General features: G+C 41.3%; 1 protein-coding gene across 1 annotated transcript in view; it reads left to right on the forward strand.

The window, feature by feature from the left end:
* The first annotated feature begins 3159 nt into the window (after window positions 1-3159).
* st8sia1 (ST8 alpha-N-acetyl-neuraminide alpha-2,8-sialyltransferase 1) overlaps window positions 3160-19959 on the forward strand; it is a 112461-nt gene continuing 95661 nt past the window's right edge. The window contains exon 1 of the mRNA XM_028815784.2: window positions 3160-3860. Coding sequence (XP_028671617.1) covers window positions 3643-3860 — 218 coding nt within the window. The 5' untranslated portion in view covers window positions 3160-3642. The remainder of the gene's footprint in view (window positions 3861-19959) is intronic.

The raw sequence follows: 19959 nt of genomic DNA on the forward strand, positions 1-19959 counted from the left end.
AAAGAAAGAAGGGGCACTCCTATTAAGAAATGCTGGGGAGTAGAAGCAGCCCATTATGCAGTGTCTCTCAGACACCAAAGGACTGGCATTGAGAGATGTGTGTGTGCAACTTGGCACAGTGCCTCATGGACGCCAAAGGCCTAGCAATGGGGACCTGTGCCAGGTATTTAGGGTAGACTGCACCTGTCGGTGGACATCTCCTCTTACTGCAAGCCCTGGGTAGGATTAAAGGAGGAGAGGCCAGGTACGCTAGATATTAAAAAATTAATTAAACAATAAAACTTTTCCTCTACTAGGACAAGTTTGATAAATCCTCTTACAGTCAGAAACTAGGTAGGAGAAATCTTGTCCATTGCATCTTTAATGATCTCTTCAGCAAATGCTTGAAGAGGGAGTATTCATCACAGCGGACTGTTAGAGAAGGATCAAAAAAGTAAGGGTAGCGGTCCACTTTATAAAACTGAATTTGCATAACAGTGCTGAATGTATGCTTACATACCATACGCTGATTGGTTAAAAGAACATATGGTGATTTAGCATAGAGCATAACTAGTCTAAAATAAAAGTCTTCCTCCATTATATTCTTGTTCTTCAATATCTCTTGAATTCAGCTTTTTTTCCTTTTATGAAAACTGCATACATGCTAACAAGCAAGTCTTACTAGGTGCATGAAAGAACATTACATCAGCCAGATTCTTGCTTGCTTACTTGACCATTTCAGCTGTCTCTTCATGACATTTCTAAAACAATTGCTTATATATTTCACTGTTCACTGCAGACCAAAATACTTAACTACTGCTACTTCCAACTTATTATCATAGGTTTTAGAAGGAAGCGTTGGGACTTACATTTTTAAAAGTCTGTCTCTTCAATTTAACCTTGTTTTATTGGATTTGTTTAATTTGACTTTTAACCTTCATATATTTATTGCTTTTTTATGTATGTATGTATTATGTACTATTATTTGTTGAGGGCTTTGATCTGAATCACTGCACTCTTTGCATTTTCATTTTCGTTTGTTGCATGCTAATAAAACCACTTGACACTTTTTGCACCAACCTATGCAAGATTTACAAGCAGGACTGTAAGACACAAAAATAAAAGCCTCATGCCAGAGTTAGTCAACTGATGATGATGAAGAGTGTGATGGCAATATCTAATACCATGATGCAGTATTTGGGTTGAAAATAGCATAAGGTTTCTAAAGAACTGCCGAGCTACCAAGGTGTTCCAAGAGGCTCAAGACAGAAGTAAGGCTGGAAGGAGACCAGTCAAAAAGAGAGAAAGTAAAAGAGACAGAGTGAATGTACTGTATACTGGCATATTCACAGCACTTCTCCATATACCATTATAGGAAGTCAGTTAGTGAGGGGATGTTCTGACTTGGGAATGCAGCTACATTCTGTAAAAGCACTAGTGTCAAACAATTTAAGGAATATGACTGTTTTATTAATATTGTTTTGCTGCTTTTTAAAAAAAATAGAACAGGTGGCAGCAGCTCAAATTATTCACTTGGGAATTGTGGGTCTCAGCTACACAGGAAGAAGACAGTCCAATATCTATCTGACACTTTAAAGCGATACAATAGTTTCTGAGATGACAAGGCATGGTGACACAATGAGTCCTCTGCTGATGTATGTGAAAGTGGAAGGGAAGGGAACATCCACCTGGTTGTGATTCCTGCTCTCCCCAAACCTACATGCTAGCTGACCAATGTCCCAATGTATTAAGGAAAGTGGGACAGCACTGCCACAAAATAATGAGGGTGGACAATGCTGGTGCCAAATGCTGTAGACTGTTCTTGTTCAGTTGGTGGTTCAATGTTTTCCTCTAACATCTCCAAAGACAAGTCAGGTTAATTGGTAGTTACAAAATGGCTGTGTGTACGTGTGTGTGTGTGTGAGGCAGCCCTAAAATTGTCCCCTGTACATGACTGCTGCTTGCCTTGTGCTCACTTCTGTTCAGATAGGCTGTGAACTAACTTACCACAAATAGATTTTAGAGTATTACTTTATAAAAAGAGTGAACATTGAAAAAAAAAAAGATTAAAACTGTCAATGAATATGAAATTGTTAAATTCATAGATGTGAAGAGAGACTTATTCATGTATCTATCCACATTCAGTTTGTTTATCCTGGTGCAGGTCTAGATGACAAGTCCGACAGGATGGACCAGATTTCCCTTTTCCTGCAAAGATGTGATTTCTTTTTCATATATTGAGGTCCCAGGTCTTCCCTTTAAATATTTTAACATCTTTATTTTTAATTAAAAAGGTTAAAAATAATCTGTATGGAAAAATGATAAGATGCAGTTATAATACTTAAAAGTACATGAATAACAAATAACAAAAATCACCATAATAGACAATTAGAAGAGGTTAAATAGGATGTTAAAGACAATAGTAGTATAAACATTTTTCTTAAGATTTACTAAAAGTCTAAATTTCAGATAAAAAAGGAATCAAAAGATGAAATGTTATGACTAAACTTGCATTTGTGAATGTGAAATTTACTAATAAGAATCGTTATATTTATTAAGTAACTTAGCGATTTCAAAATTAAATTAAAGCAAATAAAAACATCTTTACATTGAATAAAAATACGGTTAGGTGTTTTATCATAAACGTAATTTTATTAATCTATATTACACATTAATGGTGTTAATATCTTTAGCTCTAAATGCTCTAACACATTTACTAGGGTTCTTTTATATAGTAAATAGAAGGTAGCTTCTCTTGGAAAATATTGTTGTTTCTCTAAATTATCAGCTGTTCTTTGGCAAGAAGCTTGGTTGTTGCCCTTTCAATCCTGAATTTTAAATAAAGTTCAAGAAGTGCACCTGAGAATTTTGCATATTTATCCTTGTAAATGTAATTTAGCTAAATCTCTTAATATTCAAGACAAATATTTCTTTGGTAGCTTTAACTGGGAAAATTGAATGCATTTACGTTATACTTGCTTGATTTAACCAATTACCTTTTAAAGATTCCGTACCGCTTCGTTTAAACTGTAAGGTGACGTCGTTTCCGTTCACGAGTGCGTCATTCCGTTAGTGTACGACGCCGTCCTCTGCAGGTATTCGGCTCTTTTTTTGCCCCGCCCCCTCATCCCTCTCTCTCTCTCTCTCGCTTTGCTCCAATGCCACAACGCAGTGCGAAAAGAAACGCGGCTTTGTTCAGCGGGACGCGCTTGCATGCACTGTGCACACTCATTTTACATTTTGTGCCATTGCAATGTAAAGAGGCGGTAACATTTATAAGAATAATTCTAAAAGCTCTCAGCGATATTATTCTTTCATTTCACATATTATGGGTAGATTGTGCACAGAGTAAAGGTTATTAAGAAGTGAGGAGCACTGCGGATGGTTGGCATAGAAGAGGCGATGCAAAGACCGCTGGGGATGCGGGCGACACGCGCGGAGTCTGTGTCTGAACGGATCAGCGACAGTGCTGAAAACAGGATCCTATCGCATACATGATTCTTTGGGATATATAAAGTACTGCCGAGGTTCTAATACTAATCCTAAATCCAGACCACCTTCCTTTTTTGCGACAGACATTAAACATGAAGTATTCGTCCCTATAACGGTGATGATCAGTGTCCTTTCCTTTGGCGGTTCCACAGCACAGATTCAGTTGATGAAATGAAAGGATCTGCTTTAAATTCCAACGGCATATTAAGAATGATTTCAAAATTCCCCAGAAACAAGTTGCCCATGGGGGCAGCTCTAGGCATAGCAGTGCTATATTGGCTCTACATTTTTACACTGTACAGGATTCCCAGCGACAAGGAGATCGTGAATGAAGTCTTGCGACAGGGAAACGTATGGAAGAAAAATCTTACGGCAGCCTTGATGTTCAGGTATATGTAACTGACTTTCTTTAAGTGGCAGTTTTTTTTTTAACTTCTGCTTCTTTCTGTCAGACCACACATAGACAAAAATAATGTTATTCTGTAAGGATGACAATAGAGCATGTAAGGAAATGTATCCGCCGATAGCGTGGCGTAAGTGGTTAAGGCTTTGGACTTCAAACTCTGAGGTTGTGGGTTCTATTCCTGTTACTGACACTGTGTGACCATGAGCAAGTCACATGACATGCCTGTGCTCCACTTTGAAAACCAAAACAAATGTAGCCACTTGTCTCATAAATGGTCTAAGTCGCCTTGGATGAAGGCGTCAGCCAAGTATGCTTAGTACTGAATCCTTTGCGATTATCCACAATAATGGACAAAACTAGAATATATATATATATATGTGTGTACACGTGTGATTGATGGTAAGATTCAATAGAATAACAGGTCACTTTGTTCAATCTGAAGTACTAATATTAATTAGATTTAATTTTAGAATGATGTGGTTTAACTTTGAAACAATGAATGCAAGTGTGCACGATTCAGAAACTTTAGTGGATTAAAGTAAACTATAACAAAACAAAAATATATAGGTGTGCACGATTTACGTCTAATCTTTACTTTTCACACTGCTTCTCGTGGAATTGCTGGACGTTCACGTCAAGTTTTCTTTCTTAATCTTTCATTTACAGGTGATTTTGTTACTTATGGTTTGTTGTAGCCGTTTTGGCATACCAGGTATTGTTTCGTTTCGAATTTTTGTTTTATAATTTTAACCACTTTTATTGTGCTATGTAGATCACACCGAGGTGTGTCATTGATAATACCGTTATTACATGCATATGTGATAAGTTAATAATATGGATACTTTATGGAAGATTAGGCTTATGTTTTAAGAACGTTTTCAACCAACTGCAATCAGGTCTCGAACTTATAACGTATTTTTTGTTAAATCCTTACCGCATTATGTTGAACGCTGCTGTATTTCGGAAAGGGCGATATGCATGTAAGCACCAGTCTGTGTGAGAGAATCTTAAGCATTGCAAAAGAGACGACCAGAAAAAACGGCGTAGAAATCGGTGTAGAAAAAGTAAAAGGAAAAAAAATATCAAAACCTTAAAGTGTATAAGGTGAGAACAGTCTTCCCACACATCACATTTTAAGTTACTTTAACCGTGGTAATTTTGCTGTTATGCAGCATTTTGGTGTTCTCAGAGGGAATAATCTTCATTTGCATCAATAGGTAATTAATACTCTCTAATATACAGTATATAGTTAGAGTCAGAACATCAGATGAAGGTGAGACCCTTACTGAATGATTGGCAATGCATCATCTCCATGTAAGAGCCCACCACCTTGCACTTTCAGGGTTTTATTCTGTGTTTCCTTCCAGTGTATGTATCCAGTGTTGTATCCGTATGTGTTAAATGTGTGACGTGTAGTCAAGCGAGAACGGTTACGGGAAACCTCTGGTTGTTCGTTAGTCTTTGTTTAATGTCTAGGTGGCCACCGGTTTATTTAATTAAGTGTTATTTTCTGTCAGATTACTTAACACGGGTAGGCTATCACCTTTCTCATAGCTCGTAGACTAAACCGAGTCCGATCACGAATGCCTGAATGAATTGTGCAAAAAGTAATACATATTTAACGTGTGATTGTGCGTTTTTGTATTCAGCTCAGAGTATTTTAGAGTCTCATTGGGGCTCTTTGGTGTAAGAACTTTCACATGTTCATGTAGGAGAGTTCTGCTGCCGCTGTGTACAATGAAAAGGGAAATAATGAGCCACGAAAACGGATTCGTTTCATTTCATGTGCAAATTTATGCCTGCCTTTCATGTCCAGATGGACAAAGCAGATGCCATCTCTTTTCTTTTCCTTTCTGGTCTGAAAGCGGGGTGCCTTCACGTTGTGATATTAGGCCTCTGGGGCTTTCAAAATCAAAACCTCTTGAGGGTTTTTGCAGCATCCTGTGATTTTATTAAATATTAAGAAAATGACCACACTCTAAAATGATTTGATATGAACTGATAGAAGTGGAAGATGCAAGTGATGAATTTATTAAGACATTTATACCAGTTTTTGGGAGGTTTGATATACCCGTTTTCTTTATTTTGTTTTTTTGCGAGCCACTTAATTATGGAACATGCTGTAGAAGATAGACTGATGAAGTGATTGATGCAATATTATATCATTATTTTGGTCCAGAAAAAGATTCCAAAGTCTTTAGCTTTGCCAAGAAAGCAGCTAATGTTAGGCAAAAATGCAGAAATAACACAACTTAAACAATTTTTAAATTTATCCTGTGGATATGTACCTTTTTTGAAAGTTTCAGTCTTTTCTTATAATATAACAACCATACTTTTATTTTAGGACCAGCTTTAATATAAAGGGGGATTTGATGAAGTATGTATAGGTACAAAAAATATTTTTCTCATTTCTGTTTATCATTTTAGCTCACATTGTAATTCAGAATTACTTACAAGTCGCAGTCAGTGGTTCACTATAGTTTGTTGCTTATTTTTGGAGTTAAAGTGCTGGCTGGTTAAGTCACTTCCATGGGTGAACTAATTTAGTCAACGTTTTCAATGTATCCTTGTAGTCTGTCATCAAAAGCACTCACTAAAACAAATACCTCAAACCTCATAGACCAGTACTTAATACAGAGCATCACTTACTTTATGTGGATCCGGTCATCCATTGAGGCGAGTCCTGTACTTTTCGTATCATCTGACATCACCTCCAACAGTTTATTCTTCGGACTGTATCTGAGCTTCATTCCTTTCACTTCTATCTTTGTTCCCTTCTTCACATTACCATTCCCTGGATAACCTCCACATGCTGAAACCCCCTTAGTCTGTTTTTCCTTACCATATTGCCTACTGTATCACCTCCAAGCCTTTCTTTTAATTCGGCACTAATCTTCTTTTCACTCTGTGACACTCCACACATCTGTCTCATCATTTCCATCTCAGTTCTTATTGTCCCCAAATCTCACTCCCTGAGAGCAAAGTGTCCCCACTACTTTTATAAACTTTACTGTTCAATGCCAGAGTGACTTCTTTTGAAGTTAGAATGTAGGATAGCTCCCCAAATTGCTTCCATGCACTCTTACCCTCGTTATTACTGATGTGCCTGAACCTCCATCTGCACTTAAGTCACCTATGTAAAAGAACTTCACTACATTTTCCATAACATCCCCATTGCAAATATCTAAACTTATGCTTACTACATCACCACTTCATACCAAACTCATTTACTTTCTACAAAAAAAGACCACACTTATCACCTGCAAGCCACTCTTCATATGCTATATCTTTTATGTACCCACTTCTGACCATCTGTGCATTAATTTAAGTTTCTCTCAGCAATTGTACTACGCATCCTGCATAGTCATTGTGAGTGCATGAGAGGCCAAAAGACAGAAGTTTGCAGGTGAGCTGCAGAATAAAGAAGGAAAGAGGAACATGTTCAATAATGATAATAATAATATTTCTTTACATTTATATAGCACTTTTCTCACTACAAGAAGCACTCTCCACACAGAGAGGACATGGGAAGCAAACTCACAACCTCCTTACTGTTCACCACTGTAAAGAAGACTGTAAGCAGAAAAACATGTAGAACTGGGTATGACGTTAAACATTTCTGTGGTTGCACTCTGAGGTGCACAGACCTGGGGCTGGCCAGATCTCTGTAGGTGGGTACACCTTTTATTGGTCTTGTCGCTCTAATGGGTGTTATACTCGGGGAGTAGGTGTTGCTGTAGCAGATTGGCTTCTTTCGTTGGTGTCCATTGTGACTCCTTTCAAAGAGTGTATTATGAGACTCAGAGTGCCTTGTCTGTTGTTTCAATGTATGGTCCGACCACAGTGAGTGATGACATTTTATTTACTCGGTGGTTGATGGGTTCCCACGAGGTGACACTCCTCTTGTCATGGGTGACTTCAATGCAACCACCCCCACTGACAGGGCTGGCTATGAGGATTTTCTTGGTCCCCATGGGTCTGGTGACTGTGGTGAAAGTGGCCCCATGTTTCTTGACTTTGCAAAAGTTCCTGGTTCCAGCACCCTGAGCCGCATCGTTGGACTTGGTACTCCAGTACTGGTGGTGCGGTGAAGGAGATCGATCACACTTACAAAACTGCATGGTCTACAAAAGTGCCCAGTTTGTGAATTCTGACCACAGACTTATTGTTGTTACTCTGAAGATCCAGCTTAGGTCCAGTAGGTTACCACCTACTTGGAAACTGAGCCCGGATTTGGTCAAAATCCAAGATCAGGCTGTTTCTGATGAGTTTGCACACAGTTTGTGTGAGGACTGTATGGATTTGGGTGCGACTGCTGATCCTAATGTGATGTGAGAGACCTTCTGTGACAAGACCCTGAAGGTTGCTAAGGGCTATGTTGGTGTTCCCAGTGTTCCCAGAAGGAGGTGTTTCATCTTGCGGGACACTCTGGATATCATTGAGAGGAGTCGCAGCACACGACTTGATGGCAACTCCAGTCGGTATCGGGAAATGAGAAGGATGGCTGTGAGGGCTCTGAGGGCAGATAAGGAGACATTTGTTTGAGGAATCTGTGAGCAAGTGACACACCATCTTTGGTCTAGTGACCTACATCCTGCTTACAGAGGAATCGAAGCATTACACACATCCGAATCTGTTCCTCAGATAGTCACAGTCAGGGCAGCTGATGGAAAGGTCCTTATGGATGACACTGCAGTTGTGACTCGCTGGGCTGGCTACTTTGAGCACCTGCTTAAAGGTGATCCTCCAGCTAGGATATTGGATATCTCTGGGTCCAAGGTTCTTGAGGCTGATCTTCCAATTAGCTGTGAACCACCCAATCTCACTGGGATTGCACAGGTGGTGAACCAGTAGAGGGTAGGGGCAGTTGCAGGAATCTGTGGTGGTAAGGCTGTTCTCCTGGCATTGTAAGCAATCTTTGCTTCCATTTTGGAGATTGGCGTCATCCCAACTGACTGGAAAATGGGACTTGTTATCCCTATCTGGAAAGGGAAAGGTGATCGCCTGGATTGTGGCAACTACAGGGGGATAACACTGCTCTTGGTGCCGGGTAAGGTCCTTGCTAGGGTCATTCTCAGTAGGATCTGTGATCACGTGCTCACCTACCAGTGGCCGGAACAGTCTGGTTTTATACCTAAGACATCCACCATTGACCGTATCCTGGTATTGAGGGTTCTTATGGAGCCCAAACATGAATATTGGCAGAGTTTCTTTGCAGCCTTTGTTGATTTTGTAAAACGTTCGACTCAGTTGATTGAGCTACCCTGTGGGACATCCTGAGACTACGCAGGATCCCCTCAAGGTTTCTGGATATCATGGCTGGACTGTACACTGGTACTGTGAGTGCTATGCAGAGTGGAGGCAGAACCTCTGCATTTGTCCCACTTGATTCTGGGGTTCATCAGGGATGTGTTCTTGCTCCTACTCTGTTCAGTGCTTGCAGGAACTGGGTGTTGGGCAAAGTCGTGGGGTCCAGCGGCTGTGGGGCATTTGTTGGTGAAGAAAGTTTAACTGATCTTGACTTTGCAGACGATGCTGTGATCTTCACGGAGTTAATGGTGGCTCTGATCAGGGCTCTCGAGAGACTGAACGGGGATTCTGAGTGTTTGGGCTTGTGAATGTCCTGGATAAAAAAACAAGATCCAGGCCTTTAATGACCTCTTAGGCACAACCATCAACAGTGTGTCTGTCTGCGGAGAAAGTGTTGACTTTGTTGAGAGGTTTACTTACCTTGGCAGTGACAGTAGACTGTAATGGCCGACCCCTTACCCAGCCGGCAGCTACACCTCCAAGACCTGTGGCCTGGATTATTTACTGAGAATGAATCTAACTATCAAGCCGTACCTCTAACAAAGTACACTTTTCCCCACAATCGACGGTATAAATATAAACTCACAAAAGCAGATATGTAAAATTATACTGATTAAATGTATTCAATGAAACAACAAGACAAATGCACAAATAGAAAGAAACATATAAATTTAAATATCCCTCCACCACATCAACAATGAGACACCACCATAAATAAATACAACAAAACCCTCCCTTGCCCCTGTAACACATAACAAACAACACGAATAACAAGAAATGAATGATATACTGAATGATCGTGAACTTGAGTCCGGTTATAAAAACTGTCCTGAATACAGATGACTGAACTAGAGAAAAATGCGTTGTTTGATTTTCCCGGCAAATGGAGCAACCTCACCATGATTCCTCGGCGTATGGTGGATGACGAATCGACCCCAGGGTCTCAGCAGATGAAGGATGAAAGACAGTCCGGCAAAATGAAAACCAAACTGGTGCAAAGGCGCGATGTGAAAAAACAGCAAGTAAGTTGATACGTGGTTGAAAACAAATGGTCTCCTTTCTCCTCTCTTCTCTTTCTTCCTCTCTCCTCTGATTACTTAAATAGTCCTGTGATGGCTGTAATTGATTAATAAAGAACAGGTGTTTTACAGGTTTGAGGCTGTGGTCTTCTTCCATCATCTGCTGATACACACATAAACAGCAAACGGGACAATGGAAACGAGACGCACTCAGTACTGACATTTTATAACACTAACTATGTAGCCCCGCTACAAGACAGATTGAGAGCATGAGGGTGGGGGGTTATGAGGCCACTGAAAAAGGGTGTGTGGTGCTCCCAATATCTATGCAAATAGATGAAGGTCCAAGTTTTTAGAGTCCTTCTGTCTTGCTATATGGTTGCGATCCATGGACGCTATCCAGTGACTTGAAATGAAGACTGGACTCCTTTGGTACTGTTTCCCTTTGGAGAATCCTTGGGTACAGCTGGTTTGACTTTGTGTCGAATGAGCGGTTGCTCATGGAGTCCTGAATGAGGCGCATTACCTGCACTGTGAGAGAGCATCAGTAATGGCACTCCGGCAGTGTGGCATAATTCCAGCTCGCAGGATCCTTATTGTTGAGGACCCGAGTGGCTGGGCCAGGCCAAGGAGTTGCCCACTGTGGGTGACGGCCAGGGCCCCTGCCCAGCCAGGATGCCCATTTATCATATGTTCTGGGGTAGCAAGCATGGGAGACTCAATACCTCCCCCTGGATGCTAGATGGCAGCCTCCCTGGGCTGCAGCGGTCCCTCGGACTCCTGCAGGGTTTCATGGGAGTTGGAGTTTGGTACAGCCCTGTTGGGTTCCGCAAGTGCTGCCAGGGGGGGCTGCAGCGGGAGCTGCTGGGCCTTTGTGGGCAATGTTTTCACCACACCCAGTTGTGCAGCCGGGACTTGGCAATCAAGCACCTGGAGCACTTCTGGGTGCCTAATAAAAGGAGCCAGTGGTCACCACTTGGGAGCCTGAGTCGGGAGGAGGAGGACTTGGTTGCCAGGGAGGAGTGGTGAAGGAAGAAGAAGAGTGTGGTGTGCTTTATTTTGGTTCATTTTGGTGTGCTTGGGACTGTGTTAGGGCTGAGGGACACAGGGAAGACGTGGACCTCAGCTGAAGAAAAAATAAATCTTTTGTTGATTTTACATGAGTCTCCGTGTCAGTCTGTGTCGGGTCGGGCACATATAGCGCCTTTTACACCACATAACACCTGGCTGTGGCAGATAGAGAGTCATTTCCAGAGAGTGTGACTGGACTGCGTGCCTGCCTGGGGGGATTGCCAACCAGGATCCCGAGCTGTTTCGTTGTGTGGTGGATGTGGAAATGTGTTGTACCAGTGTATGCTCCCCAAGCTGACCTGACCTGACCCGTTGTAGAAGGTTTGAATTGCATGGAGAATGTTAAAGAGAACATTTTTATTAATAGTAAAATTTAATAGTACGTGGAGAAGTTGATGATAACAAATGAGATAATGATAATAATCTGGAGAGGAAACAGAAGGACCAAGCTGTACATTTACAAAAGAAGAGTTGTAAATGCAACTGAAAAAGTTTAAGATAAAATATGTAATGCAGCAGGCTTAACTGGATTGCTGTCAAATGTTGAATACAACATGGAGTTCTGGAGCTAAATGTTTGACAAACCTGTGGAACACCATTGTGTGTGAAGGTGATGATTCCTGAAGACTGGAAAATTAAGTTTAAATCAGAAAACATTATGCTCAGAGTGTATAATGTGCAAGTGAGACTTCATGTCTGCAGCTTTAGTTATCACTCTGCAAAAAGACATGGTAGCTGTAGAAGCTTTGAGCATAGCCACCAAGTGCATCCCAGAACTAAAGGACATTCACTTTAGGACATATTTAGACAATTAAACCTCTTTAGTCTTGAACAAAGACAACATTGTAGGTACATAATCCACATCTTCAGAATTGTTAAAGGTATTATAAGATTGATCTAACAATTAAATAGTGAATTGAATACTTGAAGACTTTGGTGGAAATTAATTTATTTTAAGATTGAAGCCAGGAAGGACCTCTTCACATAAATGTTCTTGGATATCTGGAATTCATTAACTACACTTTTTAAAGCAGAAACCTAAGCAACCTGGATGAGATACTGGGACAACTTGGCTATTAGCTAACCAAACAGTCTTCATAGGCTGAATGGACTCCTATTGTTTGTCAAGTCATGATGTTCTTATCTAGCAGTGATTGCTTTTCACATAGGTTGTACTAAAACAGTTGTTTATAGGACATGGTGAAAAATGCAGTATGAGTAATTATCTAAATAACAAGTCACTATACTTCCTTTACACTTATCTTATAGTTATCAGTAGGAAATATTCATAATTCGTTTATTTATTCACCCACTAATTTTCTTCAACCTTTTAATTCCAATACAAGGTGATATGGGGCAGAACGTACTCCAGCAAAATCAGACCTTAGACAGCGAACCAGCCTGGACAGGATGTCAATATATTGCTGGGCATATTCACAGACACGTGCAGACTCATGCATACTGGGCCAATTTAGAATCATCAAAACCAGAATCAGGATCACTTTTAATTCACCAGTACTTACAGGAATTTGACTTGGCAGATTTGTAGCTGCTTATAACAAAGCACAAAATCACATGCAAATAACATAAGTTAAAAAGAAAAATTTAACAGAAACTTGCAGAATAGTATAATTATAAATGAGATGTGTAAATGATGATGTTGAAGTGAAAGTGTGAATGTGTAGTGCGTATGCACACACATATATGTACATACACTGTAAACACACACACACACCTTCATACAGTATATGACAGAATGCATGAATATACAAATAACAGGCTAAGTTACTGGCTCTGGAAAATTAACTATTGAGGTGTCTGGTTTATTTTTAATTGAACTAAAGCGTGTACTAGAGGGGAGTTCTTGGAATAAGCAATGAGCTGAGTGAGATGAGTCTGTGGTGATCCTTTTGATATGGTTATTGACATGAGATGTACACAGCTCTGCAACAGACGGAAGAGCACAACCAATTATTTTCTCAGCAGACCTCACAACATGCTGTAAATTATTTTTGCAGTGTGCCGTTGCTGAACCAGACTAATGGAGAATGTGATTACACTTTCAATTATGGCTTTGTAAAAGTGAACTAGGATTGGCTGGGAAATATTTAATTTGTTTAGCTGGATTAAGAAGTATGACCACTATTGAGCCTTTTAATGACGGAAGTGGTGTTAATGTCCCAGGTGAGAGTGTTTGTAACAGTTGTGCCCAGAAATTTGAAGGATTCCACCATATGGACTGCAAAATCGTTCATTTCTAGTGGGAGAGGTTGTAACTTCTATTTCCAATGTTTCATTTTCATTAAGGTGTATCCTTGTCATTAGTAATTAGACTGATAATGGTGGTGTCATCAGCGACCTTAATGATTTTAAATGCAGGATCAGTCATTGGTATACAATGAATAAAGTAGGGGGGACATGCACAGATTTAAGGGACACCTTGTCTAATAGGGTGACAGTCTGAGAGATGGGAGCCCAAATGTATTGTTTCTGGTTTGTCAGAGAACTGTAAATCCATTTAAAGATGGAAGGATTCAGTTCGGTCTATAGAGGTTTAGTTAACAACAGTTCAGAGACAACAGTGTTAACAGCTGAACTGAAGTGTACAAACTGTATTCTGGCAAAAGAAGAGGGTCAAGATCAGTAGCAGTTACAGACTTCAAATGGGTTAGAACAAACCATTCAAATATTTTCTTTAGAACTGATGTAAGAGTGATAGGTCTACAATCATTGAGGCAGCTTATTTTATCACTTTTGAGATCAGGTACAATTTTAAGATTAAAGATTATATGCAATCTGGTACACTGTGAACGAGACTGGTTAAAGATGTCTGTGAAGAGTGGAGCAAGCTTCCTAGCACAGTGTTTGATCGTTACAGGTGAGACAGAATCTTGGCTGGCTGACTTCCTGCAGTTCTGAGTAGCAAACAGCATCCATTCTTTGATAGAAGATGAAGGAAAGGGGTGAGGCTTATGGAAAGAAGTGGCTGATGTATAAACCACTTCAGAACTGGAGGAGCCAAGGGAGTGTAGGTACTGGACACCTTGTTCAAATCTGCCATAAAACTTCTTATGTTTATCAGGTTGAACACCTTTTCCAAGTCCACAAAACACATGTAGACTGTTGGGCAAATTCCCATGCACCCTCCGGGACCCTGCTAAGGGTGTAGAGATGGTTCACTGTTCCGCGACCAGGACGAAAACCACACTGTTCCTCCTGAATCCGAGGTTCGACTATCCGACAGACCCTCCTTTCCAGGACCCCAGAATAGACTTTTCCAGGGAGGCTGAGCAGTGTGATCCCTCTGTAGTTGGAACACACCCTCCGGTTCCCCTTCTTAAAGAGGGGGGACCACCACCCCGGTCTGCCAATCCAGAGGCACTGTCCCAAATGTCCATGCAATGTTGCAGAGGCATGTCAACCAAGACAGTCCTACAACATCATCCAGAGCCTTGAGGAACTCCGGGTGTATCACATCCACCCCCGGGGCCCTGCCACCAAGGAGTTTTTTGACCACCTCGGTGACCTCAGTCCCAGAGATGGGGGAGCCCACCTCCGAGTCCCCAGGCTCTGCTTCCTCATTGGAAGGCATGTTAGTGGGATTGAGGAGGTCTTTGAAGTACTCCCCCCACCAACCCACAACGTCCCGTGTCGAGATAAGCAGTGCACCATCCCCACCACATACAGTTTTGACACTGCACTGCTTCCCCCTCCTGAGATGCTGGATGGTGGACCAGAATCTCCTTGAAGCCGTCTGAAAGTCATCTTCCATGGCCTCCCCAAACTCCTCCCATGCCCGAGTTTTTGCCTCAGCAACCACCAAAGCCGCATTCCGCTTGGCCTGCCGGTACCTATCAGCTGCCTCCAGAGTCCCACAGGACAAAAAGGTCCTGTAGGACTCCTTCTTCAGCTTGACGGCATCCTTCACCGCCGGTGTCCACCAACGGGTTCGGGGATTGCCGCCACAACAGGCACCGACTACCTTACGGCCACAGCTCCAGTCAGCCGCCTCAACAATAGAGACACGGAACATGGCCCATTCGGACTCAATGTCCCCCACCTCCCTCGGGATGTGGTCGAAGTTCTGCTGGAGGTGGGAGTTGAAGCTACTTCTGACAGGGGGCTCTGCCAGACATTCCCAGCAGACCTTCACAACACATTTGGGCCTACCAGGCCTGACTGGCATCCTCCCCCACCATCGAAGCCTACTCACCACCAGGCGGTGATCAGATGACAGCTCTGCCCCTCTTTTCACCTGAGTGTCCAAGACATGTGGCCGCAGGTCCGACGACACGACCACAAAGTCGATCATCGAACTGAGGCCTAGGGTGTCCTGGTGCCAAGTGCACATATGAACACCCCTATGCTTGAACATGGTGTTCGTTATGGACAATCCGTGACGAGCACAGAAGTCCAATAACCATTGGGAGATGAACAACTAAAGTCTTCACCATATAGAGGACTTATTGTTTGCTGAAAATTAAAGCTCCAGTTTATTTTTATGTTTCCATTTAGCATATCTGATTGCATTGTGTAGCTTATTCCTGGCCTGTCTGTAAGTGTCCTTATCACCAGTTTTATGGGCTTTTTCTTTTACCTGATGGAGATTTCTTAGTTCTTTGGTGAACCCAGGCTTTCCATTGTTATAAATCACAATGGATTTGGTGGGAATTCAAACTTTTTCACAGAAGCTGATATAAGATGTAACAGTATCTGTCAGCTCATGAATATTTTCACAAATATTTTTAAAAACACCCCATTCTGTACAGTTCAGACAATCTTGTAATGATTCAAGTGATTAGCCTTTGTTTATAAGTGGGTGTCAACTGTAGCATAACATGGTCAGAATTACCCAGCAGCGAGTGATGTAACACCCAGTATGCATCTTTTATAGCACAGTAGCAGTGATCCAAAGTCTTTCTGTCCCTGGTGGGGCATTTAGCAAGTTGTTTGTATCTGGGAAGCTTGATGGTTAGGTTTTCATTATTAAAGTCACCCATCATTATAATTGGGGAGTTTGCATGACTGATCTCCAAACTAGTGATGTAATCTGCCAACTGCTGCTGTGCTTCATTCACATTCACATCGGGGGGGGGGTATAAACGCCAACAAGAATTATTGAAGAAAATTCTTGAGGTGAATAGAATGACATGCAGTTAATAGCAAATGGTTCCAGATTGTAGGAGCATCCATCCATCCATCCATCCATTTTCCATCCATCCATCCATCCATCCATTTTCCAACCCACTGAATCCGAACACAGGGTCACGGGGGTCTGCTGGAGCCAATGCCAGCCAACACAGGGCACAAGGCAGGAACCAATCCCGGGCAGGGTGCCAACCCACCGCAGGACACACACAAACACAACAAGCACACACTATGGCCAATTTAGAATCACCAATCCACCTAACCTGCATGTCTTTGGACTGTAGGAGGAAACCGGAGCAAACCCACGCAGACATGGGGAGAACATGCAAACTCCACGCAGGGAGGACCCGGGAAGCGAACCCGGGTCTCCTAACTGCGAGGCAGCAGCGCTACCACTGCGCCACCGTGCCGCCCATTGTAGGAGCAGTGCATCAATAATATGGAACATCAGTACACCAATTTTTATTAATGTACTATAGAAGCAGACTCCACCTCCTTTTGACTTGTTGCAATGATTAGCATCTCTAGCTGCTCTGTAAAGCAGAAACCCCCTTATTTCTAATGTTGAGTCAGGAACCGATGAATTAAATAATCCTTACTTGTGGTGAGAAGAAGATTCTTTTGTCTATTTTGTTCCTCAGTGATCTGACATTGGATAAAACTAGACCGGAAGGGGTGGTTGAAAAGCGCATCTCCTGAACTTCACGAGAGACCCTGTGTGCTTTCCCCTTTTCCACTTCAGGTGTGAGTTACCTGGCTGAGAGTCTGAGTTTGCAGTCAGAGGATTCATAAGTGGTAAATCTGTATGTAAATATCATTGATCGGTTGAGGAAAAATCAAGTGTAATCCCAATAGATAGGAACCGATCTTGTGTCTAAGTAATCCTCCTTTTGGTACAAAAGGCAAAGTTAACAGACATAAACAACAGACACATAAGTAGTGACCAAACAACCGTGGCTGCCATGATCAATGCTAATCCACTCCTCCTGAGAATGTGGGAATTAACACTGTCAAATTAGCCAAAAATGACCATTTCCATATTTATATTAAAAATAACATTATATATTTCTTATATTGGGTGTCTTTATTCATATCCATCCATCCATCCATTATCCAACCCGCTATATCCTAACTACAGGGTCATGGGGGTCTGTTGGAGCCAATCCCAGCCAACACAGGGCGCAAGGCAGGAAACAAACCCCGGGCAGGGTGCCAGCCCACCGCAGGGTGCGCACGCACACACACTCACACACACACACACACACTAGGGACAATTTAGAATCGCCAATGCACCTAACCAGCATGTCTTTGGACAGTGGGAGCATCCTGAGGAAACCCACGCAGACACGGGGAGAACATGCAAACTCCACGCAGGGAGGACCCGGGAAGCGAACCCAGGTCTCCTAACTGCGAGGCAGCAGTGCTACCCACTGCAGCACCGTGCCCCCTTTTATTCATATCAACTTATAAAAAAAAACAAACTTGTGAACTTAGGCTTGTGTGGTGATCACTACTAATTTAATAAACCATACTGAACACATTTTGAAAGAAAAACACAAGAGACATGAGCTATAGTTAGTTTCATGAGTAAATGAAAACAAGCAGCTTAAAAATAGCTCACTATACAGCATGCTAAGTTGAGTGCTGTGGGGCGAGCAGACAGTCAAGGTGTAACATAATCTTTATTACAGTCAGTATCTCATTTCTTCCCCTTTTCAGTTGCAGCAAAAATGTAGGTAACCGTGAATAATGTTTTCTGCAGGCCACATTAATTTAAGTAATGATGGGAAGTCAGCAGCCAAGACTGTAACTGCATGTTAGTTAAGGTAGCTACATAGAGCATTGCTGACACTGAAAATGTAATTTTAAAGCCATTATAATAACAGAAGGAAAATCTGATATATGATAATTATTTTCAGTTCTCTCTTTGTCTTTAATGAAAACCAGCTTTTGCTTACCTCGATGGAGGCTTAACAGTTCTAGCATTAAAGAGCAAGTCATGGATCTCAGGTTAAAGAGTGAACAGGAACAGGGTCAGAAGCAGAATAATATATTGAGGGTGGCTGGAAAGTACTTAAAAACATGTTCTTTGTACAACTGTGGGTCAAAGAACACAGCAATTGGATAGAGAAAGCTGTCCCAAAATATACTATGAATGGACGTGTTTAGGAGGAAAAAATTTGACCGTTTTACCAATATTATATTTACCTGTTTTGCAATTGAGAAGTCAAGTAAAATGACACCTTTTACTGGCTAACTAAAAAGATTACAATAGGCAAGCTTTCGAGGCAACTCAGGCCACTTCTTCAGGAAAGATGAAGCAGAAGGGAGCCTGAAGAAGGGGCCTGAGTTGCCTTCAAAAGCTTGCATATTAATAACAAAAGGTGTCATTTTGCTTGACCTCATTTCATCCATAATGGCTAACATGGTACAACACCGTACTACATTGTGGAAATGGAAAAGTTCCTGTCATCTTCTGTCATTTTAACTTCTACTGGTAAGCATTGGCTTACTTTGGATTTTGGGAGAGAGTGCTTTTAAAATGTACTTGTACCATACTTCCCTCATAATTTAATTTTCCTTCCTTTCACTTCTGCTATTCTGATAAATCTTAGGTAAAGCACAGTTAGCTACAGCAGGAACCACAAAAATAAATACAATAAAAGTGTTGTGTTGTGTATACAGTCGTGTAATGGTGTTTCTCTTTGATTTTTTATTTTTCCCCTTAAAATGATAATTAATGTACAATGGGTGGGTTTCCTTCCGATTTTGGGTGCTTATTTTATCTTTATGTCACATAGAATGATAATGTGGGTTAGAAAGCTGCATCTAGCATGTGCTTATGGCAGTGAAATGCCCTTGTGTGATGAATGAGAGCACAAACCAGAGGAAGGTTGGCAGTGCTTAAAGTTAAAATTTAATGTTTATCACTGCAGACAATGTATTGTGTTATTACTACCGTACTTAAGGATGAATTTTAAGACCAAAGAACCTACGCATAGTCTTTCCTAAATAAATGTCACCGTACGATATTCTGGCTTTAGTTCAGTTTTGTTTTGCAGGAAAAAATAGTAACGTCAACTTTGACTAGAGCTTCTTCATGGGACACACTGCTATTTATATACAGTATATGGCTTTTCAGTGTGTAGAATTTCACTCACTCAACTCCTGTTTACTAAGCAGAATACCTTTTGAAAAAAGAGATGCCACGTGCAAGCTAAATGTTTGAGCAATCTACATAAATTCTGGGTTACTGTAAGGTTATAACATGAAATAGAGTTTACAAAGCAAAAGAAAACTAGAAGAAACCATGTAGCTCTCAATCCTGGGGACATGGCATATAGAGCATAATAGAAAAATATTGTTAAACAGACAAACAAATACAATTTGAAAATATATTCTAATAATGCAGGCTATGGCATATGAAAGTTTGCTCCAGGCTGTGATAAGTAAGAGCGTTTTCTATAATGGAGATATAAGGGAAAAACTTGTATGACTTGTAAAAGTGCTGAAATGTTCAAACTGTGCCTGCCT

Source organism: Erpetoichthys calabaricus, chromosome 1, assembly GCF_900747795.2.
Source record: "Erpetoichthys calabaricus chromosome 1, fErpCal1.3, whole genome shotgun sequence".
Lineage (NCBI taxonomy): Eukaryota > Metazoa > Chordata > Cladistia > Polypteriformes > Polypteridae > Erpetoichthys > Erpetoichthys calabaricus.